This window comes from Osmerus eperlanus, chromosome 26 (assembly GCF_963692335.1).
Source record: "Osmerus eperlanus chromosome 26, fOsmEpe2.1, whole genome shotgun sequence".
Classification (NCBI taxonomy): Eukaryota; Metazoa; Chordata; class Actinopteri; order Osmeriformes; family Osmeridae; genus Osmerus; species Osmerus eperlanus.
The window spans coordinates 1,423,385-1,449,328 of record NC_085043.1 but is presented as its reverse complement, the minus strand read 5'-3'; the positions used below and the strand labels follow the sequence as shown (position 1 = coordinate 1,449,328).

Below are 25,944 nucleotides of genomic sequence, written 5' to 3'. Positions count from 1 at the left end.
GTGGGAGACATCCTGAAGCTAGCTAGCTAGCTGATGTAAGCTACAATAACAGTACAGCAGGAGAGCCATTCAGTGATCTGACGTAGATGGGGCGAAATGACGTAGATAGGGCATTTTTGGGCTCCGCCCATTAAAACTTGATCTGAAAACGGAAGAGAAACTGTTCTTCGGTTTAACTCCACATTTCAGTGCGACAAAGTTTTAGCGCTTTGCACATGCTTTCAGGAACTCATTTCACACGTATATAATGTACTTAGAAGCAAAACATGGAATTTACTTTATAGGATATTTAAGTTAATTTATGTAGTTTCATGAATGCATTACCAACTAAATACATTATTCATTCACCAGGGGGTGCAATAGTCCCAATTTATAATAACACCAGCAAGTCATAGCCCTTTTTATACCACATAGGCCTACATAGTACACAACTGGCCACGAAAAAATGTCTCCTTTTAATTTGCTCAGATACCCTTCCTACATGCCTCACTTGCAGATAATCTGAGATGCTATGCAATTAGGTATGTTCAATGAGGCACTTGGTCACACGGTGTACCGGCGTGTACATTATAACACTAAACGACGGTCCCAATGTTTTTAATTGTATTCTAGTCTAACCACAACCGCAGCTGCATAGGAAGGAGGAGGAGGGTCAGTGGGGATGCGCGCAGAAATCTGGCTACCCAGCGACGAGCTGCGACGATTTAAGTAGCTACCGAAACTAATCACAGAAAAGGGCGCCCGTAGTACCTGAATCGTCAATCGTGTTTATGACAAAACGCAATCAATCAAGAGTCCGGTAACCTTCGGGAAGTCGCGGAAGTATAATTCAACTTGAACGGATTTGACACATCACTGACAACATGGCTGAATTTAGCATTGATCAGAAAAAACTACCCGGAGTAAAAGAAGGTAATGGAAATATCTGTGAGCTTTGTGTTTAGCTAGTCTAGTCAATCATTTTTGTGAGCGGTGGTAGCCTCCGTTTCTGTGTATGTGTGGCGTTTCTATCAGCTGTATCTTTATTTTTTGACGTACAGCTATCTAGGCTAGCTATCTAGCTAGATACCTGGGACAAGAGCACGCAAGCGCACCTGCTACTAGCTAAAGCTCACTTATCATGGCTAGCTAACGAGCCACCGTTTTTAAGTTGACATGTAGCTAGCTAGCTCGATTGTATTCGGCACTAGCTCGATGCTAGCTACGTAGGAAACCCATCTAGGCCTTGCCTTGGGGAAATTGTACAGCGAATTGGATACAGGAGTAGCAAGGACTTGTTTCTGAACCAAGTGTATATTTCTAACAAGAAGACAGTCGGGGAAAATTGGCAAGCGTGCCTTCCGACCGTGCAAGCAAAGTATTCAGTAGAGTGCTTGCATTTCAAAGTGCCTGAGCCAGTGCCTCAACAGATAACTTACATGACGGTCTTGACGTCAGAAAGTTGTGGGTTTCTTAGGTCATTTTTTTTTTAGGTAGCGCTATAGGGTTAAAGGGCAGGACAAGATGTAGTCTGGCATTAAACACATCAGGGGCGTTGCTAGACATGCAGCTCTACTGGGGCACAGGCCCTTGCTCATCATATGTACAGTTCAGAGACTCAAGTTTGATATCAACTTTGGTTGGGACATCGCGCTGGAGCCAATTTGTTCGCAATAACTTGAGTGCAAGTACAGTTTTTTTGGAGCTTAATGTAATATAATACGTTCGACACATTATTACATTTGAGTCAAAATAAGATGATCGTAGCCTATTATTTAGAAACTTTTGCGGATCCTTTAGTCTTAAAAACTCTTAACCCAGTAAGACCCCTTCCCAGCTAACAGTTACGTTGCCCTTACGTTGCCGCAACGTCACTCGATGACAACGTCTTTGGCGACGTTGCGGGACCGTGCATCTGTGGGACGCCAGAAGGTAACCGCAACGTAATCTTGTGACGTTGCCAGTCCGTAACCGCGACGTCCTGGCAACGTAATTTGTGTGACGTTGCAAGTCCGTAACTGCGACGTTAATTAAGTAATCTATATTTCTCAATTCTACTCCTTATATTGGGGCGGTTCATATGCAGACCTCATTTGCCCCAAATGCTACTTGTTCTTGTGTAATAGGCTACATGGTAGCCAACTTTAGGAGGACTATGTTTGTGTGACGTGTAGCCGAACTCAAGCTAATCATAAACGAGGCAGCATTACCATGTGACATTCAGTCATTTTATTTCAAACAAAGTGCCAAACAGTGAATTAAAATCTTCTGCCAGTCCCCACTACAGGTCCTGTCTGTTGGCCCTGACAATGAAGCACAAAATAAGTTGTTTTGAATGGGCTGCCGGGGGCGTGTTTAAGTGTCTCCACTATGACGAGCTCCACAGCCTTCTCTCCCAGTCCCGTCTTCCACTTTTTCACAGCGTCTGCAATTAGAAGTCATGAACTTATTGTCAGCACCAATTTGAACGCCATAGATAAGCCATAGTTCATGGCATCTCCAAACACCTACCACTCTCTTTCGGAACTCCAGCACCTTAAGGCGCTCCTCAAGGTCTTGGAGTTCAGCCTGTGTTTGGGCCACCTGTAGGTCCATCACTGGCACCTCTTCAGTGTGTCTGCCCTGTAGTCGTCTGAATAGGAGAGCCTCTCGCTGGTTCTCCTTCAATGTCTCCATCTTCCAGAGCATAACCTGTAATGTGTCTGTAATTACGGACAAGTAAAACGGGTTTACAAGAGTTTGCATGATTGGCATACACTGTGGTTCTTATAGATTAGCTGTAACATTAATGTAAATAACAAATGTTACCTTGAATGGTCTTTGCCCAAGATGGTACAGCTGAATGGGGTATACAAAGCATTAGTATGACAACATTTGTTGTTTTGACAAATGTTTCCCCCACGATCAGAACAACTTAGGTATGCCTTACAATGAGTTGGCAATGGTTTGTGTTTTTTTGAGTGTCTTATATTTGTACTTGCCTGGCTGCCAGCTGTTTTCCTGGGCCCCCAATGGGTTCCCCTCCACCAGACCAGAGTTGACACCTAGGGGTATGGCATTTGGTGATGCAAAAGTTTTAAGTCATGCTTTTGCTTCAAAACATAGCCTTTAGGGTTGCCATGGCTCATACAATTATTGTAACTGTTATAAACGGTCATTCATCACTTTACTATCATTTCCCAGGGACGCAGTGCTAGGCAGTGTGACGGTGGTAGGATAATCTGTACAGAAATTAAAGTGGAATGTAGTTTATGTAAATAGTATTAGCATATTGATATTAAAACGAATAAACTTAATCCAAAAACAGATGTAATGTACAACTTGGAAGAATTAGTGACATGATACTCTTATAGATTTAAAGTATACTTACCCCATTTTCTTTAAAGTTCCAGCATTGGGCTACAATCCCAACCAGTCCTTCTCCACAACATTATACATCCTGTTATCAAGAGAAGAGATAAGTCAAGCGCTTTTACAGTAAATTGTTATTGCATCGGTGTAAACAGTATTCCTCAAAAAATTTAACATACTCATCTCATGAAGAATGGCCGTGAAAACTTTTTTCTCCAATGGGAATTCTAATTGCACCTCTGTGCTAGCTATAATACTTAGGAGTAATATAGATAGCAAAGCATTTCGGAATTAATTTAAGGTGATTTTGAATTAGACGGCTCAAACATATAAGGTCCTTACTAAGGAGCGACAACGCAGTTTTTTATAACGCCATATTGCTGTGCCATGACCGACTGTGATCAAAAGGTGATCAGCCACGCGCTAGCTCCACAGTCTTTGAAAATTCAGGGCTAAATAAACTATTTTGGAACAAGGTTTTCTAACAGTTCTGAACGTTTATTTTCACTGATTCTTTTGTGGGTGATTTGTGAGACGCTAAACTTTGATATCATATATGCATTTTCACTATTTCAACATAACTTTCTGGAGGGTTTAACCTATTAGCCTACCTCTAGCTAGCGAAATCCTAACGTAAACAATGTGAATCTGATAGAAGATAAACAGGCTAAATAGCCTACATTTCTAACCTATACGTAATAGCATGCCCCATTCAATTTCTGCAAATACATTTATATATTTAAAACTATTTCTGTAAAGAAACTGACCTCTTGAAGTAGCTAATTTCCAGGTAAAATGCAATACGTGAAAGACGGTGGAACCCCTGCAAAATCTCTTCTGAAACCCCAGTTTCAGCGATGCGTTGAAATGGGCATGCGCAACTGTTGCTCAGGAGCAGACTGAGGGGCAGGTTTGCTAAGGAAGAATTGTAATATTCTGTGATGACTTGTCTTTGGAAACGAAACTCTTAAGAGTCGCTTACCTTTTGGTCACATTTAACAATTTTGTATTACAAAATTATTGGAGCACAAATTTGCATTGTGTGTCATACAGCTTTGGTGTGCTATCCAAATAATGTTTGTTTAATCATGTTACACATCACAAATTGATTGCTTTTGTACATGTTTATAGTAAAGAATGAAAGACTAAATTATATCAGTGAAGTATTTTATTTATTAAAGCTATGTTTCTGCATGAGAAAATTGATGACCAATGACATGCTGGGGCTGAGCTGCACATGAATTACATGCATTGTCTACATACGTGCTGGGATGCAACATTTAATATTGTGTGTGTGATTGAAATTCATGTAGACTATGGCTACATTACAAAAGTGTCAGAACTGAGAGAAGTCCAGTGTGATCTCTCCATCTCTGGATAAACCACTTATAATGCACTCGAGATCCGTTGTCCGACCAAAGAGCGACCTAACGGCAACGGAACCCATGGTACCAAAATTAACGTATCCAGCCGACCAAGGTACAACGTCACGGCAACGTTGTCCACCGGACCAAACATAACGTATCCAGCCGACCAAGGTACGACGTTGCGGCAACGTTGTCTATGGGACCAAAAATAATGTAACCAACGTACAACGTTGCGGCAACGTTGTCCATGGGACCAAAAAATAACGTATCCAGCCGACCAAGGTACGTCGTCCATGGGACTAAAAATAACGTAACCAGCCGACCAAGGTACGACGTCGCGGCAACGTTGTCCAAGGGTCTAAAAATAACGTAACCAGCCGACCAAGGTACGACGTCGTGGCAACGTTGTCCATGGGACCAACTGGCAACATTCCCTATATAACGTTGCTACGACGTTGCCACGACGTTGCCAGAAGGTAACGTCGCGGGTTACCATCTGAGCACTTACTGGCAACGTTGCAGCAAAGTCATGTGTTAGCTGGGTTGTTGTAAAATTACGTCACCTTTAGCTCTTTAATTGCTCACCACATTTATCCAATAGCATTGCAAGGCAGGACAATAGGTTATGTAAATGTGGTCATTCCAAAAAAATCTTATTTGCAAATGTGTTTTGGAGCCTTACAGGGTTAAATTCCGTAATGTCAAAATAAGGCCTTAATTAGCATTAAAATGTCTTAACAATTGCCTTAAAAATGCAACTAAGCCGATACCGTAACAAAGATAATTTTATTTTCCCTCTTTTTCTTTTATTGTGTTCTTCTGTTTATAACATAAAACCCAAAAAGCGGAACTAACAACAGTTAGATGGTTGTGGGGGGGTTGCTCGGTGCGCGTTGGCATGGGCCTGTATCAGATCTTGACGGTATGATAACCTTGAGAAAAAATATCACTGTATTGCGATTACAGCTCTAAAATATTTTGGGTTGAACACAATATATTTTATTTTTAAACAACATATAACATTTTTGACCAGCAGTAACGTGACAAGTTAAATATTTCAATTCTTAGTTTGTTAGTTTTTTACTAAAAAGAACAATACATAATTATTGTTTTAATTTAACTTGTACACACACACACAGACGATGGAAGACTTAAATAAAAGTATACGTGAAACCAGCTAAATGTAGGCCCTAATCTTTGCACTAAATCGCAGAAATGTAGTAGCAGGGCTCAATTTTTATCAAAAGTTGAAAACTGCACCATTGACTGGCCGCAATTGGCCTCGATCAGCTCTGGCGCCGCAGACGCATACGGTGTAAATAGGGGGTAACAATGTTGAAAGCATTATATTAGAGGAGGACGATGGCCAGTGCATCTGTCCTGTCTGCTTGGGTGTGGGTAGACCAGAGCATATTGATACAACCTAGGCTACTGTCCCATGGCCCCGTCTCCAGAGAGTAAGGAGGGACCACATGTTTTAGCAACCCGCATTCATAAATTACAAGTAAATGCTTTAATATTTGATAAAATGTGAAGGACATTAAATGGAGGACATGAACATGTAAATAGAACTAGTCAGTGACATTGGTCAAACGGTGCTCAAATGCAAAATGTAAAGTTAGAATCTTTTTATTTTTATGTTTAGCTACTTGTAGACTAAATTTTAATGGAGCAGGCCAACAATGGGTTTGTAAAAACAAAAACATAATATTCATACTGGAGTCAGTATGACACAATAACTATCGCGGAAGGAAATTTCACAGTACTAAACTGTAGGCCTATTTCATTTTCCCCTCTCCCTACTTATGTAACAGAGTGACCATTCGAAAATCTTTCAAATTTGGGTTCATGGAAAAGGGTAGAATCAGATGGATGTGTTTTCTTCAAACTTCTTGTAGGGAAGTTTGTAGTGCCAGCTGATGGCTTCAACAACTGTTTTGTTTGGAAGTACTAGCCTCCTCAGGATTACATGCAGCCAAGGCATATGGTGTATTTCCCCTGGCGTATCACTTCTATTACTTTATCTTGGAAACACTGCCACAGCACAGCACAGCTCTGTTTAAACATTGTCACATGACAAATGATTGAATGGCTTGTCCTCTGGCTCAATCACGACTTCACAAAATAAATAACCCTGTGGGTGTTGGTCTACTGCATGGTCTTGGCACATGCTTAAGATGAATAGCAAGCAAATGTAGATATTTGTATTTAATTCTGTCAAACAAACCAATATGTTTTGTGACTGATTTAGAAATTAATTATGGAATATTTTTTTATTTTTAAAACAGAGCTTGAAATGTACTTTTATACTTGGTGGCACTGGTGCTCCCAACAAAAAAAAAGTTAGGAGCACCAGAAAAAATCTGGGAGCACCCACTGAATAGTAAGGGGCACCACAATAAAGAAAATTACGTTATAGATATACAGGGCTCTCAAGTTTTATGAAAAGTTTGGCATGAGATTACCATACCCGTCAACGTTTGGGTACAACAATTCTGGGTGCTGGTGATGTTTCTAATTGGCTTGTTGGCTGATAGGTGCCATTTAATTCTGTATAACTCGAGACAACTATCAACTTGTCAGAAAACTCCCCCCCCCCCCCCCCCCCCCCCCCGTATGCCTGTGCCTCGTCCATTAATTGTATAGCGAGCAAGTTATCCCTTACTGTGAAATACAAGGCATGAGAGCGTGGGAAATGGTTGAAATGCCGGCGAATGCGTGAGACTTGAGAGCCCTGGATTTATTTAGTGCTGTTACCATGAGAGACTGACAGCTAATATTAACCTAATCCAACCTAATCTAAAATCTGCATAAACAGTTAGAACGTAAGGATGAAGTTTAATTGGTAATGGAACTTTTGAATGGAACGGTGGAACGGTCACTATCAGCTCACAGCAGGCACATAGCCTACTGCACAGTAGGCTAATTAGCAAGCGTTATTTATCAAATAAAATAACAGGTTGCACCATAATGATTATTTGCACTCGCACATATGCTCTCAAATATATTTTGAGGTCGCACAGACACAATTTCTGAAGCATATGCGACTTAAATGATCGCAATTTCAAGCCCTGTAAAATGGGTGTTATAAGTGCGTTGGTTGAACAGAAATCTGCTTGAAATTTCCAGTGCACTTTTCAGTCTCTGAGTCACTGCCTGTAAATTAGTCAACACACACACGTATGCCAGTGTCCACTGGAGAATTTGGCTTCTGCCTTTATCCCCATCCTGCTGTCCTTGCTCTCAGGGCAGCCAGGAGCTGTACAGCCACATCAGCGGCACCCAGGGCCAAGTCAAAGTGCTCACCCATGTCCTGGTGAGGGACAGAGATCAATCTGTTCAGCATTTTTTTGTAATGGGGGGGAAACCCATGTGAGCACGAGAATATGCAAACTCCAAGGCCCGGGAGACAGTCCACCTGTGCACCGAACAGTGTCCCATGCAAGAATTTAATGCAGGACCTTCTTGCTGTGAGGCAGAAGTGCAAAGTTATTTTACACATTTACCGGTAATACAGACATGTCAGACATTACAACTTGGTGTGAAAGGACAACGTTCGAGCCAAGACAACGATTGCAACAGTAACAGAAAATAAATTGGAACATCCTATTGAACATTTGTGGATTACATATATCGGCTACTGCAAATTTGTTCATAGAAATGTATCAATTGAAAAATAAATCCGGATTTACATTGACATTAATGCATGAATTAGACCTGGCGAATCTAGGCTTATAGAGTGTTTGTAACAAAGACACATTGAACATTAAAGGAATGTATGCATTGTGAATTGTTTGTGCTATATCCAGACCCACAGTAATGTAAAAGTGCAATGATGCTTACGACACCTCCCAACATCCGCCTCCACTAACACGCTTCATATAGTGTCAAACTTTGGAGGCTTCGCAAAAGAAATCTAAACAAAGAAAAAACACCTGATGTGGCATGAACAATATCAAATGACAAGCGGATTAGCTTTTTTGCCTGCTTCCGCAGTAGAGTGCTAGCAAGATGGAGCACTTAATACAATTTAATTACATAGAAATTCCTATGTACCTACAATGTTACCATTGGGAGTTCAAGTAACCTTATTGTAAAATGTTGCCGAGGTCAGTTCTGTAAGTTTGATTGAAATTTTGTATCTAATTTCCCCCTATATTCTCTCATATTGCCTTGAGTCTAAACAGTTCATTCAGCATTGCGACTTTGCTACAATCTCACGGTGTTCTGGTGGTGTCTTAAGCTGTTGAAGTTAGCCTATTTTTCGACAGAAGCAACCATAATTAAAAATTAAGCCTGACACTTATTTCTGGAAAGGTGGCGCTTGCCCAATAGTCTCAGTTCTTCTTTTTTTTAATCAAAAATGAAAATACAGAGTTTTGGTTCTGCTTCAGGCCAAGCTGTAGCTCTGTTTCATTGAGATAATGCATTTACAGTGTCATGCAAGTTATTAGGTTTATTTTGGCTAGGTTACAATTTGTAAGCAGACTGTTGAAGTGGCCAATTTAAAGTGATCCGAACAGATATTCGAAACAATGCAGAAATATTTACACATCTGAAAAATTGGACAGATGAATTTGCCCTTTCTTCCCTACAAAGGAACAATGCGGTAGAACCAGAAAATGTGTCCCAAGTTAGTACTGTATGCGACCAACTAATAGCTTTAAAGGCCAAATGCTACATGTCAACCAGAAAGAATACTGCATAACTTGGCTTAAATGGGACAAATAATATATGGAACATCCCTCAAGCTTTATTTGTATTTTTTTTAAACTGATTTTCACATTGTTTCTCCTTGTGCTGGTCTGTCTACAGTGTGTCGGGACTTTGCAGTTCTGGAAGATCATTGCCTGGCCCACAACCTGCAGGAGCAGGAGAGTAAGTAAAACAGAAAAGAAATGTAAAGAATGTCTTACTCTCACTTTATGAACATGCTGCTTGGTATTTTTCAACTACTTCTTGGCCTATCCTTGTGGGATACTTTTGTGTATCATCCCATTACACTGTTGTCTAAAATATAAAGGAAAAACCAACGTGAAGTGTCTTGAGATGTTTGGCCACAAGCGAGACACCAGTCTAGCTTCAATGCGCCTTGGAATAGATTCTTCAAGTCTGGAACTGAACTCTGGAACATCGGTCTCCCATTCATTCGACTGGAGACCGGGTGACTGCGAAAGCCATATGATATAATTTTCCTTCTTCACAAACCATTCAGTGACCCCTCGAGCCCTGTGGATGGGATTGTTGTCATCCTGGATGAGACCACTCACATCAGGATAGAAATGTTTCATCAATAACTTTTTATAGATTTGCAGTGACCCTTCCCTCTAAGACAAGTTGACCCAAATCAGGCCAGGAAGATACCCTCCACAGCATTGAGGGCTGTGTATGCTTATCTTTGTATGCTTAACTCACCCGCTTGGCGAGAATGTGGTGAAAGATGACTGACCCTCTCCTTTCCCCCCACACCTATGTTCATATGGGTTTTCAACCACTGAACTCTCAAACGTGTATTTGGCTTTGTGTTGGTGTTTATACGCTGCAACTCTACAGTGTGTAGTTCTGTTCTTGCTCACTGTCATTTTAGAACCTGATTAGACTTTCTCAGTCCTCTGAAAAAGAGTTGCTCTTCTGTTTTACCCTAATTGACCACAATTTCAGACCCCATTTTCTGAAGTTTGTACCATAGATCTAAATGCAGCTGTTTCTTTATGGTTCCAATTGAAACACTAGACAGTCGAGCAGTCTCTTACTGAATCTTCTGCTATCTGTACCTGGACAGGGAATGGTATTTCAGTCACAGATCTTTTCCTCTTTGCCATTTTAACCAAAATGTAGGTAAAATTTGTCTTTTTGACATGCCATAGGGCATGATGGCTTAATTGTGTCATGCTGTGCACCTATATGGAAGCATCTGTGTTAGTTTTATTTCTCCACTCATTTATTCAGGCATTCCTTTTGTTTCAGCAGTGTGTGGAGTCTAGTTTGTCTGACCGTTCTGTACTGATTTGAAAATTTCTGGCACAGTCTTAAAAACCGAAATGATGTAATTAGGAATGATGATTAAATGTGGTTGGAGATTTGTAGCAAGTGTCTGTGTTTACGTCTGCGTCACACTGCTAGCAGCTTTGTGTTTGAGTATGGGTGTGGACGGTTATAGTCTGTGTTGGCCCAGTATTCCCCATGATGCTTCCGTGTATGGACTCACCGATGTGGGAATGGCCGAGCTCACTCATGCTTTTGAATGGATGTGGTGTCCCTTTCTGTGCTCTCTTAAGACAAGTTTTTTTAGCAACAAGCAATGCTGACTCTACCCCCCCCCCCCACACACACACACACACACACGCACACACATACACACTTCCACCTGCTAAACACACACACTCACTGACATAGTTGACACCCAAAGGAAATTAAACCTTCAAGGATGTGTGAGTTGAACAATCGGGAGGATAAATGACACACCTATCTTGTTCATTGACGTAATGTTTGTGCCTTTTTCCGTAAGGGGCCATAAACCAACACTCGATTGATCCGTTTTTGTTTTCCTGACTCATAGCATCCTCGTGTTGTTTGCCACCGCTTTTTTGATCTGGCATGATTTGTCAGCTCGCAAGGATTGATAACCCGTCCCATGTGGTCACATGCTGTCAAACGACCTTGGAAAAACAAAACGTGTCAACGCTGTGTTGCATCTGATGCAAACCCTCTTGCTTACCACAGTCACTCAGGCCCTGAAGATTGCAGGATGATTGATTGTGGTCTCCTCAAACTTTGAGTGGTCTCCTCATAAACAGGAAGGCAGCACTTCTTCTCAGTAGAAACCATTCGCGTGACTACCGTACGCTACTACAAAAACATCTTTCACCGGCAGACTAAACCAACCGACGGATTGGGTTTGCAGTCCGAGAGTGCTGTGTACTCATTCTGAACGTGGTGTTTGTTTTTGTGTTTGCTTTCACAGTCGAGAGCCACTTGGCCTCTAACGTCCATAAGAGTCGACTGGTGCAGCAGGACCTGCAGGTGGCCAAGCGCATGCAGGAGGAGGAGGATCTGAGAGCCAAGGCCCAGAGCAAGAGGCAGTATCGAGACATGTGAGTTGAAAGACCAAGAAACTAAAACAAGAAACCACTAATGGGACATGTGCCACAAAGTCCCTTCCCTAACATACCACCTCAATGACCAGACATTGACAAAGCACGTATTTGAAAGCCTCAGTCCTGGCTTAATTTGGAGAATAGGGTTAGGGCTAACCCTAAACAATACTGTTGTCTTTGGTTTTCTGAAAATGCAGATTCAATTTGCAGTGAAAATAGTAAGGCGAGAGGGAGAGAGACAGATGGAAGGGAGAGAGGGAGGGATAAAGATGGACTAGGAGAGCACAAGAGTGCATGTTGGTAGCTCCTGCTGAGGAGTTGAGTATTGGCTAGTAACTGCACTGATTTTATTTTGTAGTTCATCTCAGGTTTATGCTTGTCATGTAGACTGTGATACTGGAAAACTCCCCTTTTGAAATTCTCATTGTCAGGGTGCCCTGGGTTCGATTCCGGCCCGGGCCATTTCCTGCACATAAGCCCCTCTCTCTTTCCCTGCCCATCCTGGTTACTATAAATGTTGTATCCAATAAAATATATTTATAACCCAAAGAATTTTTAAAAATATATGATCTTGAGTATGTTAAGAATGGGGACTCTTGTGAGTGGTCTTTAAAGAAGTGTGCATTGTTGATCTAATTTCATGCTGATGACATTAGCCTCTCATTCTCTGACTTCTCTCTTGCTTAACATACACACACACACTCATCAAGGCAATGGAAACTACAACGATAGATCAGTAGGACTACTGGCTATGGATTTTGCAAGGGTTTTTGCAGTGCAACATTGTAGTGGGATCATAGGGTAGAGTGCATACCAAATAGGCTGAGGCCCGGATGCAGTTGCTCATGATCGACTCTGGCTTGGGCCGTTTTCCTCCCTCTCTCCCCTACCTTTCCTTTTACATGTCCAATGAAGCCATAAAAAGGCCAAAAATAGGTCATAGGGAAAAACCTAACTACATTTTAGTGTGAGACCTCCAGTTTTATTTGCTGGGTCTACCGTCTAGATGTCCAAATGGTGTTTTGGAAGTTGTGAAATTGGGCTTTTTTGCTTCTATAAAAGGCTAGCACTTCCATAGGCATTAATAAAGAACCTACTAGTGATGAATGAGGAAAAATGACATCCAACTTTACTTTCAGGATACAGAAACTACTATGTTACTATATTACAATACCTACAGGAATAACATTGTAGTTACTTAGGAACTGCTATATAGGTACACTTCATTACGATTTTTGCGGTATGAGAAAATGAAACTTGGTATGACGGGAGTTGAGTTTTCCCCAGGGTAAGTGGATGGTAGGTGATAACCTTCAACTGCTCCTTAACAATATCCACTTACCCCTTACATCCCACCCCCATATTGTGCTTACGTCCACTTTTGTGATAACCTAATACTTAATGTTTCATTATATTTCTATGAACTTACTTACAATTTGCTATGTAGGTCCATGGTCGTTAATGTAAAAAATGTAAAGTTGTTGCAGTTTTTATGTATTATTATTATTAATTTCAAAACATATCTTAAATCTTAAGGAGCAGCTGCTGAACTTTTTTCCCATTTGTTTGGATGGGTTTGCATGGGGTTTGCGCAACGTTTTTCCCTCTGAACTTGGGCTTGCTGATTGGTGTTTCTTTGGTGCACATCCTCAACAGGCAGTAGACCATCAACCACCACAAATCACGTTCTGTACTGGCCTGATGTCATAGTTTTGGGGGAAGTTTAGGAAACATTTTAGTTTGGTCTGTTCAGATCCCTTCAACATTCTTACTCTGTTTCTGTTCTACTGCATGGTCTACAGCTGAAGGTAAATCTGAAGTGACAAAACTAGCGATGTTGCTGGTAACTAGCCAGTATGTTTTAGAAGCCGCCATGTACTGATCAAGTTCTGAGGAAACTCTTTTAGACAGGGTATTGCCCCAAAAGTAACAGGACACACAATAGAAGATAAAAAGTTTCGGTCCTTTGTCGCTTGATTTCAATTATGTTGAACTATTAAGTATTTCGTAAGAGGCTATATACCCAGGGAAACATTTTAATGCATTTGAATTAAAGAAAAAACATTGAACATATCCTAACAACGGTCTGTTGTCTTTTGTTCTGTTTACACAAACATGCATGCACACAAACACCTGCAGTGAACGTCAGGATAATGAGATTGCCCAGGAGATTCAAGAGGAACTGGTCCGACAGGCAGAACAGCAGAGACGGCAGGAGGAAAAGGATGCGGTAAGACACACACACTCACATTGTACACTGGTAGAACACAATCCATCCACCTCCCAGTATTGATGCTTCACGGTGGGCAGGTCACTGAAATCAATACAATCTCCCGGTGGTAAATTCTTTTGCCATAATTTACAGGTTGAAAGACCCTCAATGGATTTTTGTATGTAATTCAATGTGTGTGTATTTGTAGGCCATTGCTCGCAAACTGCAGGAGAAGGAGATGAAGGAGGAGAGAAGGAGGCAGAAGCAGATAGAGGTTAACTTTGAGGAGGAGTACTACGAGGGTCAAGGTGAGGTCACAGCCGTCTGTCTGGATAGAGATTATCCATGTGGGTGAAGGGTTACACACACACACCAGGTTATGGAGTGAGTGTTTGATGCTGATGTACTGTAGTACCAGGGTTGCTCTTTGAAGCACCTGTGAGGGAGGGTTGTTTATCAAGCTGCCTGTCTGCCGCCCCTCCACGTCTGACAAACCGTTTTGTCAGGAAAACCTTCCTTAGGCAGGCCCGTAGAGATTACCCCCGCAGCCCCCGCACCACGGGGGGCCTCGTGTGGCAAAAAGTTGTTTTATTTATTTTTTTATCCAATTTGAATTACATGCGATGCACACTATGGTCTTATTGTCTTGTCTGTGTTTCCAGAGTTGATATAAAAATAAAGAAAAGTATATTTAATTGTGCTTTCTTTGTTAGCAAGGTAAGTGACGTGACGAAATTGGTCAGATGGTCACACAGACCGGCGAGCCCGCAGCAAATATGTATTTGGGATTTATCTTTGGATAATAACCGTCGGACAATACATTATCCCTTACATATGGGCGGGGGGGAGGCTCTCAGCGTTATTCTGCAGGGGGGCCTCAGGTGTTTCCGTTACGGTACTGTACTCAGGTAAACTAGTAATACCGTATTTCTTTGAATAACCACCGCCCTTTGATTAAACTATTCAGTACTCTAGGATGAAGACCACCATCAACATGGGGATAGGAGAGAAGCTAGAGGATGGAGAGGAGATGCAGTGCCTGTAGAAAGTGGCAAGGCTTGTCCAGGATATGTTTGTCTTGTTATAGTTGGATCGTTTTTATTGTGCCGCGTTGAAATTGATCATAAATTATCCCCTCAGGAAAAGGGCCTTGGTCTGCCCTGTCACATGAAACAGAATGTATAAGTCTGGTAAGGGTTGGGTGATTAAAAGGTCAGGTTGATCCACGCTATACAAAATATACAGAATGGTAAACCTACCAAAGGTTTTGAGTGGAAGAGATTCATGTGAAAAGTTTCATGTTGGGAATACATTTTTAAATGTAGCCCCTGCGTTAGAAAACACCCCACAACACCTACTACCAACATTCACATAATTTGACTCCAAAAATTATAATCTCATAATCCTAGTGCTCACACAGTAGGAGCAATATTTAAGTTGACAGTTTTTGTAACCTCGCCCTTTTTTCTTTCTTTTTTTCTTTTTGGTTGTTTGTGTGGATCAGATTAGGTTAGCTTCTCAGACAGTCAGTGTATGACTGAAATTCCATTCAGTTGACAGAAAACAGAACGTCCTGTCTTCGCCTTCTTCCTCGATTGTTTTCATTCTGGTTTTTTAACTAATGTTGGCTGTCTCTCGTCTTCACACAGATGGATGAGTTTTACATTTTTCTTGTGGTGGTGAGGCTTATATTTCGATGCGGCTTATAGAACGTTTTTATAACAAAACAAAAGTAAAAAATGCTATTAGATGTGAATGCTATTTAACCCGTTAAGGAGTAGCGTCGCACACGTGATCGTTCGAATGCGGGTCTCACAGCGTAACGTTGCTTAGATGCGATTTTGAACATTCCAACTGAATATTTTCCGATGGACAAAAACTATGCCACAAACACTTTAGTATGGCTTCAAAATGTGATGAGAAGGCTAACAAGTAACGCTAGCATGTTAGTAGCATTGCTACGAGTATTATGCTAGCTAACTTAGCTCGGAAGCTAACTAAAAGTAGATAGCTACCGTTTTGGAAAAAAACTTAGGCTTTGGGGACCGTCGGAAATATTTAGAACTCAGCATCTAAAGGTTAATTCCTGGGCAATACAAAAACATACATTACGCACTTACTTACTTTTGTTTTCGAAGTGTGTTACACAACGGCATGCTGTAAAATCGGCTATACTCATGCATTGCTTGGTATCATTGTTCCCGTATCAAGTGCGGCATATATTCCAGTGCGGATTATACTCAGATTTACAAACACAAAGCTCCCATTCTGGTGGGGTGTGGTTTTTAGAAAATTCAGCTTTTTTACGAAAAATAAGGTAGTGTTTGCAGTGTTGCTATCAAAAATAATTTAAATGTTTCTCTTTCCCCTACTTGTTATCCAGAAGTGGTTTTCACCCATGATACTTCAACACTAATCTTATTTCAAAGTATTCAGGAAAACATTCATTGTGACATAAGGCTTCCACAGAAGCTTCACTGAAGGAACTGAATGCCCCGGCTGAATGCCCAGTGGCTAGCAGTTGAATTGTCACAAGGATTGTAGTTATTTTTGTGACTTCTAGGCGTGACTTCCTGACTGAGCTTTGAAACCTATTCCACAGTTTTGACACCTGTTGTGTGCTCAAACAACCACAGTGTGTCTGTAGTGTAAGGATTCTTATCACATAACATTGTTTCCACTCATGCTATGGTCATTTCCTAACCATTCATCCCATGTCCTGGAGTAGGCCTTGCGTGGGCTTTTGCTGTTCTAACATGGTCTGTGTGCTTGAGTTGTGGATGGAAACTTCTGCTGACGAGGTTACATTTGGTCTCCAAATATTCCTCCTCTCTACCATCTAACCACAGCTAAACGTTGGAGTTTCTGGTAATAAAGTGCCTGTCAACAAGACATATCTTTTAGAATGTGTTCCTCTCTGTTGCTGACTGGCTCATTTTTTCAATGTTTTCCATAACTCTGCTCTCCTAACTCTGCTCTCCTATCAGATGCACTGGCGGAGCCTGGTACACACTAACCTTCTTAACAAATAAATACATTTACATTTAGTCATTTAGCATACATGTCTGTAAATACAGACATGTATTTACAGTACATGTCTGTAAATACAATACATGTAAATACATGTCTGTGTCCTCTCTCCATGCCCATCTCTACCACCGTCTTTCCACATCTCCTCTCTACTCTCCCCTTCTCCAATACTTCAGTCTACCAAGACAAACCCAAACGCCTTGCCCCCCCCGATTCCTCACACCACGATCTTTCCCGGGACGATGTCAGGCATGAGCCCAGCAGGACTCCAAACCAGTCCAAATTCAAACCCGGGTCCCCCCACACTCGCTCCAGATACCCAGAGCATGACCGGCTGATGGAGACAGATCCATACCCTGAACACAGGCTCCCATCCAAAGGCAAGCAGAGACACATGGAGTACCAGGCCACAGAGACCCAGAGAGAGAAGGACGCAGTGCTGAGGGATGAGGGGGAGAGGGCAGTGAGGAGGAGAGGGAGACCTCCCAGGCCAGTGCCGCCACAGTTTGTTGTGGAGAGGGACCGGGACCGGGAGATAGACAAAGCCGGAGAAAGACATGGAGATCGACCAAGGAATATAGACCGGGAGTCGGATCTGGCGCAGGAGAGACCCTCTGAAAGAGAAGGGAGGAGAGAAGCATGCAGAGCGGGGGAACCTAAAAGAGACAAGGACAGAGAGAATGACCGACAGAGGAATGGAAAAAAGTCATGTGACGGAGAGGGGAGTCTGGACGAGGATGATGACAATCTGAAGGCCAGGAGCAGGGAGAGACTCCTGCTGGAGGCTCGCGTCCCTAGTCGCGCCAGAGCGTGGGGGGAGGAGGAGGATTATGATGACGGTAAAGGTTATGTTAGGGGAACACTGGTGGTTCCCTCCAGTGTGGTGGGGGACCAGTGGGAGGAGCACCGGAGCAGAAGAGAAGGGAGGAGGAGAGAGGAGAAAGATCCTTACAAGGATGTTCCCAGGGGAGAACGTTCTCTCAGACATCCCCCAAGAGAGCCAGGTATGGCTCACCCCTGGTCCTGATATGGGGTGTGTGTGTGTGTGTGTGTGTTGGTGTTTGTTTTGCAGTGTGGGTATATCCGTGATTGCTTTTTTTTCAACTGCGGCTTCGGGTGATGGTGGGGCTGCTAATCTCCGCTAATCTCTAATCTAACTCCTCATCCTTCTGTGACGCTCCGCTTCCTGTTGAGATCTCATGCTTATATTGGCAATTCTACTACTATGACTTCACTGATTCTAAATTCATACCTTGATGGTGGAAACCCAGAAAACTGCTTATGTGAACCAGGTGACTGAATGCTGCACTGTTTTTGGGATGATGTAGGAATCATGGGTTTGAGTTGATGAATCACATCACACCAATTCAGTGGTGGAATGTTTTGGTGGAAATGTGTCATGTAGTCCAGACAGGATTCTTTGTCTTCTCGTGTCACCTGCCTTGTAGTAAGTGTATGATGTCCTCCTTGGTTGACTACCATTTTCAAATCCTCAAAGGCTTCAGTGTTGATATTCCAAATGTTGAACTTTTCTGTTGTACAAGCCACATACTATTTCACCAGATCTTTTTTGTTGTTGTTTTTAAAGCCTCACATTTGCACAAAACAAGCCACAAAAAAAATAAAATAATGGCCGAGCTACATTGAAACAGACGCTTTGAAAACGGACACTGAAGCTTTGTCGGTTGAAAGTATTGGAAGGTCTGTACATACACAACACTATCCTTATTGACGTGTGTCACCCCCACCAACCCCTCACCCCCTGCAGGCCATGTTGTGCAAGGAGGCGTGGGGGGAGGTGCGGCTGTGCTGGCAGGAGGGGAGTACGGTGTGGGCGAGGCCACCCAGGGGTTGACCCGTCTGGAGCTGAGGGAATTACGAGAGCAGGAGCTCAGGGACTTGGAGGTTGCCCGCAAGATGCAGGAGGAGGAGATAAAGGTAAGACAATCTGCGTTACTGACTCTGTTACAACATTGTATTTCTCTATTGTTACCAGGAACACAATTTAGTGACGTAATTTACAATGTAGTTTAGTCATTTGCAATTTAGTAGTGTCCCTTCCACAGAGTTTTAGAATAGACGTGTATGTATTTGTGTATGTATTTATTCTTTAACTTTTCTGCACTTATTTTTTTTCTTTCTCAAGTTGTTGCCACTATACCATGTCCCATGGAAGAATATATTAAAGCAGCCATATCTCACCATCATGAACATGTTTTTAGTTTGAGTGATTTTGACATGATCATTTCAGTTCATCCACAGCAAATGTTCAATATTTGTGTATGGTATTTTAGGTTTGTTTGTCCTCTAATAGCTGCATTTGCCTTAGTCTAGAAGTAGGGCTGGCACTCAAAATTGAGTCACTTCCTCTCCTTTGAGAACCGTGGGGAAAGGGTGTTCTGTGCTGAGGGAAAATGTGACTTTGAAGTTGTTCTTTTAATTGTTGTCTGTTTTTTGTTTTTTTTACAGGCCAGTAAGATCGACAAGCGTGCCGCCCAAGTAGCTCAAGATGAGGTGTGTGTGGACAACTGAAACGGAAAATGTGTGTCTCGTATTTATCATCAGCAGCCTGTTTGTGTGTGCAAGGCCTGTGAAAATCTGTATGTCAGTTTGAGTGCTGTACATTCACAGGAGATTGCCCGGTTGCTGATGGAGCAGGAGAAAAAGGAGTATAAGAAGTCCAAAGAGAAGGAGAGGCAGGCCCTGGAGAAGAGGAGGCCAGAGGGAGACTACAAAGTCAGCTACTGATTTGAACATTCATATTTCATATACAGTACCAGTCAAAAGTTTGGACACATCTCAAACATACACAAATTGGCTGAAGCGTTGTAGGGCATGCTCAGATACCAGTTACCACTACAGTCATTTAAACCAGTGTTTCCCAACCTGGTCCTCGGGACCCCCTGCCCTGCATGTTTTGGGGGTCCCGAGGACCAAGGTTGGGAAACACTTATTTAAACAGTCAACTCTTGTTTTCCTGTTTTTTTTCTGGGTCTTCGTGTGTTTATTCTTATCGTGCATTCATTCATTCAGCTAAGTACAGAGGAGGTGGTAAGGCCCAGATCCAGAGAGGAATATGAATACCAGAGGCAAAAGAACCACAACAAGCCTGACAGGTATTGGTCTTAACATATCAACAATAAATATCTTTCCAGTTGAAATACATTTTCTTTGCTGATTGTTGAACAGCTATATAACTAATATTTAGAAGATTTGTTATCATGTAGTCTACCTCAGTATAAAAACGCACCTGACGTCCTTATCTTTTCCTCGCGCTCCAAAACCTCCCGTCCCTTCATCTCTCTCTCAGGCCTCCTCGGCCTCGCACACCCGAATACGAGAACGTCAATCCTGGCAACGGTTACTCAGAGAACCCCTTCACTCCTCGCGTTCCATCCAGACCCGAGGCTGCCTACAAAGGTGAGTCCTGCCTCTGGAGGCCCACTTTGACCTCTAACCTCTCTTTAGAGATAGATTTTTTTTTAATCATTCCTACTGTACTTTGTACATGCCTGCATTAGGCAGACAGGGGAGCGAGAATGTCAAGGGATAGACATCAGACCACTTTAAAGAGTTGTTGATACGACTTTAAATATGACTGCTCATTCCTCTCTCTGAATTTTGTTCTAGGTGCATATTACAGGCAGTGACCAACAGATTGCCAATGATGTCCAGACATCCCTTGTTTTTACCTTTTCATTTTGACTCATCATGGCTGTCTACAAAAATAAGATGACTCCCTGTGTATCCAGAGCCTTGAAGGATTTACTGACTGGGTCCCGAGGTGTTTTTCAACCCCATCTCAGTGGTCCTACCAATCAGAAAGCTTGCAGCTTGAGAAGTTTATCCCACACACTTGTTTTGTTTTTCTTTTAATTGGCTCGACACTTAAGACAGCCCAAAAGAGATGGCTTGTAACATTAGTCCCCAGTCAGTAGCTGATGGGGGCAGAGATGGGGGGGAAAGGTCCTGTTTCTCAGTCGCCATCATCTGCTTCTTGCTATTTTGTGAGTTTTGCTCGTGGTGACTCAGGAGTATCGCTGGATATGCAATCTCAGTTCCTCCAGAGGCCCTGTACATCAATGCTATCCAACACAACAAGACCAACACAGGCACCACATTGCATCCTTTTAATGCTATATTCTTTTTTGAGCGACATTGTATTCACGCAAAAGGAAACTTATCAAGATGCTGGGGGTTTTGCTTCTGTGTTTGTGTCTGGCTGTGAACTTCTTCCATTGGTGTCTTTTGCTTGTGAGGGGCTATTACTGGACCACGTGCAACTGTGGATTTGGTGCAGATGGCGTGTTAAGGGACATTGCGTTACGGCTGTGTTTCTATGTGCATGCTTACTGAAAGTGAATTATTGTATACTTATGTTTTCCCCATAAAAAAAATTACCCACAACACCTTTGATTACTCTTCAAGCCAAAATCAAGTCTGTGTGATTGAACTGAGTGGGATATATGTTACTCAGCATAATGTCCTAAATTCACTTAATTTTATGGAAATGAATCTGTATATGCTTGAAACTTGACCCTTTACAACCTAGAAGGCGTACAACCCAACGAAAATAGTTTGGATCAGTATGAAGTCATTGTAATTATTGCAAGTCTTAACACAAAGCGAAACGTCTTGCTTGAATGGATAAAAAAATGTTTTCTGTCAGATCATTAATTTTCTTGTTGTTTATCACCTATTTAATTGTAAATAATGTAGGACTTACCAGTTTTGTTCTTGAAGGGTCTATTTCAAATTGTGGATACTCTCCCATCTCAAAAAGTACTGTAACATGTAGTGATTATGGAAAGGAGGGCTTTTTATTTAATTGTATTATCTTTATTTATTTACCTTTCCTTCTCACTTTATCTTGAGATTCCATACCAAATCCAGAAATGCTCTCCTTCTCTTGATCAAAGTGGTGGTGTATTTGCTTTCTGTGTGCTGCAGCCATTTCCAGGAGAGAAATTCAGTTTTTTAAATGTGAGAGATTTTTTCGTTTTGGTCATAGACAACAAGGACCATGATGATAATCAGTGGGATTGTGGAATACACTGATATTGGCACACTTGATAACATAGGGAACCATATCAGAGGATCACTGCTGTCTTAAAGGGGTTTTGTCCCTTAAAGGGACATTTGCATACTGTAACTATACTGCCATGATTATTTTTGACATACTGTGGGTTTTCAGTCACATCATACATTATAGTGTTTAATTATCAATGTTTTGAATGTTATTCAGTTGAATCATGGTGTTGGTTTTTTTCCCCTCATTGTTCAACTTCAGCCAAGTGTATAATAGTATTTTTATTTGTTTATGGGACTCTCATGGTCACGTTAATGCTTTAAAATGTTTTTTGACAGAGATGTGTTTTGTATATAATGTTCGCAGACATATCTATGTCTGTAAACTGTATTGTGGTTGACAGGACAGACATTGTGCCATTTATGTTTAACTTTTTCAGGGACATTTGGAAAACTGGGGATTAATAATCAATATAAAGTTAATCACAGGATGATTGCTGGCCTGCCCCATGCTTGGATGTCAAATTCTTCTTTGATGATAGCGCCTCCTTGTGGAGCGATTGAATACGATTTTAATATCAGTCATCAGGAAGTAGCTAAATTTGTGATTATGGTTCATATGCATTGATTGCCCTTTTGGTTTTAAAAGAAATACTAACCAAAGTGAAGTGTTATCTTCCCAACGTACAACAAATTACTATCCAGGGTCTGTTTGCAATTGACTAATTTGAAAGCAGCACATTAAGTGTGTTGGCAAATACTGTAGTTTTGTGTGTGAACTTATTAAAGGATTCTGTTGTACCTTAACCATCTTGATTAACCGTATCAATATTTGTAATGGTTAATGGTTTATTCAAATGTTATGCCAAATTGTCATCTGTTTCAATGTCACATTTCCAAACCATGTTTGAAGTGTACTGTATGTGGTTTCACCTTGCTCCTCCTGAAAAGAATCCCAAGTTTAATCACCAGATTTGTCTTTCTTTATTATGGACATCATTATGTAACAGTACACATATTTGAATAAAGAAACTGTATTTAAACAGTAAAGAAAGAAAAACAAGAATGTTTCACATGGGATCTGCCAGCTTGGGCATGTTAGATTACAGATCAATATTTACATCACAAGACAACGCAGCTCCTGTCAATCAGAGACACCTGTTACCAGACAAACCTGTTCCAACTGTAAATTATGTTTTCTCGTAAGGAGCGTCTTCACCAGATATAGCACTCAGGCAATGCAACTCAATTATAATGCATTTTTATTAAGTTTGAATAGTGACATTACAGGACATGTTATGGTTTCGGGTTAATATCGTGGTCCCAGGATAGGAAATGGTGTTATGTGACTATACATGTATGTATAGTATATACTATAGTCCTAGTTGTCAATGTCTTGCTGAGAATGAGTCAGTAACTAGTCCCACACCTTATTTCAGGTTTGAGAGTTGAATGAGGAAGCAAACTGGATGGTTTCTCTGCAGAGCAAGTTCACCTACATACCTGAGATAGCATTAGTTCCCTAGCGTGTGGTAACACCACCACTCTGCTCTCACTGCTCTGTGATACAGGTATACATAGGCACCCACACACCAAAGGCCCCTGGACACTACAGAAGTCAATCATCTTGGAATATACATTCAAATGTTTTGTGTTTTCTTAAGTTCCTATAACACTACAGACTCTAGACAGGTGGCTGTTGAAATTAATGCTACCCCTACTACCAGAAACAATGACTGAAATTGTTTATAACATCTCAGCTAAAGTTTCTAGCAGCATGAGTAACAAGTGACGAAAAGCAGGACTAATGATTGATTGAAGCAGTAATCTGTGTTCCAGGAGTACGGTTCAAGTTTGATCATGTAGGCTACTGTGGTCTTTGCAAGTGCCTATTACATAACAGCCATGTTAAGTAATACTGCCATAGTGGTGCGGATAAGTTCTGTCAGACAGCATCCATCAAAGTTTTTAGTGCTATTAGATTATCGATATTTTACAGTTGAGGGGTAGACCTAGACAATGGACCACCTCTCTGCCCCGGCAAAGTTAGGCCTATATTGTAGTCGGCGAGGTTTTAAAAACGTGTTATCACCACTTTGTGTTTTACTAACTGCGGGATGTGCGGGAGCTGAAATATGTAAATTAATCCCACAATTAAAGGACACGAACATATAAAAAATAGACAGCCAAAATGGACAGATAAAGTAAATATCTCACCTACACGTGCGCTTCGAGGTCAGCAGTTATTGCTGATCCATTAAGCAGAAAGTACAAGACCTATGTGAAAATGATCTTCCATTTCAGGTACTTAAATGTAGGCTAGTTAATCATTTGATATTCGTTTGCTTACCTGAAGCGTGGATGTGGACGTTCTGTCGCCAAACTGTGTTAAGACACGGAAAAGATACACGCCCTAAGCTGTCAGCAGAACTTTCATGCACAAATCACACACTCACCATCCTCTCTCACAAACCAGCTGAAACATTTAGGCTGATGGCTAGCCCTACCAAGAATGCTTATAGGTGCTGCAACCGACAGGTGCCAAATGTGACGATACCTCACAAGTGAATCCTCTCCACGTACATTTGAACCCCTCAACTAATAAGCCTTTGGCTCATCTTCAGGAAAAACCGGTAGAGGTGCTCAGAAGCAGAATAATATGGCCACTTAAATAAACCACCTGATTAAGTGAGATTCACTGTTTACATGACATAGATCCTGGCCGTTCACGATGCCTTTTCTTTATATTTATTTTGTCCAGTATCTTTGTAGATTGTACTGGTTCATTTTCATTAATGTCAGACGGGACATCTATGAGTTGAAGGGCCACACACTGCTGTTCTTTATAATGAATTCCTTATAATGAGAAGCAATATTATCCAGATTTTGAACATTTTGAGAACCTGAAGTTTGGACCACAATGTAGAATATGTGAAGCCTTTGTAGAAAAGTGTACACAATACTGTTTAGTATGTGTTGGCCCATAACTTTAAACATGAGCAAAACACCCAGTATTTGTATTAGTGACTGGAGTAAATTAGTGACTGAGCTAAAATGCAACCGCACACAGTTAAAGGCTGGTGAGCAGAGAGTGTAATGAAAAGCAAACATTCCCTTCATTGCGTGTAAAAATAGATGTGCCGTTTGGCCCTGGGCACAGTGCACTCTGCCTGATGCAGGAATGACATCTGACTGGTTTGAGAGCTGCAGTCTTGAGGTTGCTGAGTTTCTGCTTAATGCTCGTCAAGGCAATCACCAGGTGCTGTTCATTGACATCTTTTAAAGGTTGTTTTTTATTTCTTTTAAAAATTAGATGACTTTTAAGTTCATCTGCTGGAGCTGCTTCCCCCACGACCCGACTCCGGATAAGCGTTTTTTTATGTTGACACAAATCTGACAAATAGGAAACATTTAAATGTACATTAATACTTTTGTTTTGTTTTGTTTAACGTTTTACTAACAGCCATTTATAAAGTGGAGAATAATTAAGTTAATTATGATTTTCCAGGAAAGTACCAAGAGCCACATTACAAACAATGGTCTCAACGTCAGTTTTGATCTTATATCAAATCAGCGTGATAATTACTCAAATGTCCACAAGATGGCAATATCACTTTAGTTATACTAAATGAATTACTGAAAACCACTGAATTCCACTTTACATTTTGAGCAATATGGCTGTTTCGATTGGATTTTGTATGAAAATGCCACCAATTTATTTTTTTAATAATCATTTTCATCTTGTGTACTGACAAACGGACACATAGGAGACAGTTGAGCATGTGTTTCCTTTAGTGGACACTTGAAGTGTGTGTGTTGGTGTCACTGCCACTCCCTGTACCATTTGCCAGTCTTCGACACCCACAGTGTCAAAATAAAT

At 41.4% G+C, this 25,944-nt stretch overlaps 1 protein-coding gene across 2 annotated transcripts; it reads left to right on the top strand.

The window, feature by feature from the left end:
• Positions 1 to 622: 622 nt before the first annotated feature.
• On the top strand, positions 623 to 23,035 carry ccdc50a (coiled-coil domain containing 50a). Of its 2 annotated transcripts, XM_062452303.1 has the most exons (12): positions 623 to 912; positions 9,513 to 9,575; positions 11,662 to 11,791; positions 13,934 to 14,024; positions 14,215 to 14,314; positions 17,213 to 18,040; positions 18,805 to 18,974; positions 19,506 to 19,550; positions 19,668 to 19,772; positions 20,070 to 20,152; positions 20,347 to 20,456; positions 20,667 to 23,035. In XM_062452303.1, exons 1-12 carry the CDS (start codon positions 864 to 866, stop codon positions 20,684 to 20,686), a joined length of 1,794 nt encoding a protein of 597 aa, XP_062308287.1. In that variant the 5' UTR covers positions 623 to 863; the 3' UTR covers positions 20,687 to 23,035. The 2 variants fall into 2 exon arrangements, with proteins under 2 accessions (XP_062308287.1, XP_062308288.1); XM_062452304.1 differs by lacking the exon at positions 17,213 to 18,040 and having other exon boundaries at positions 627 to 912.
• Positions 23,036 to 25,944: the final 2,909 nt, after the last annotated feature.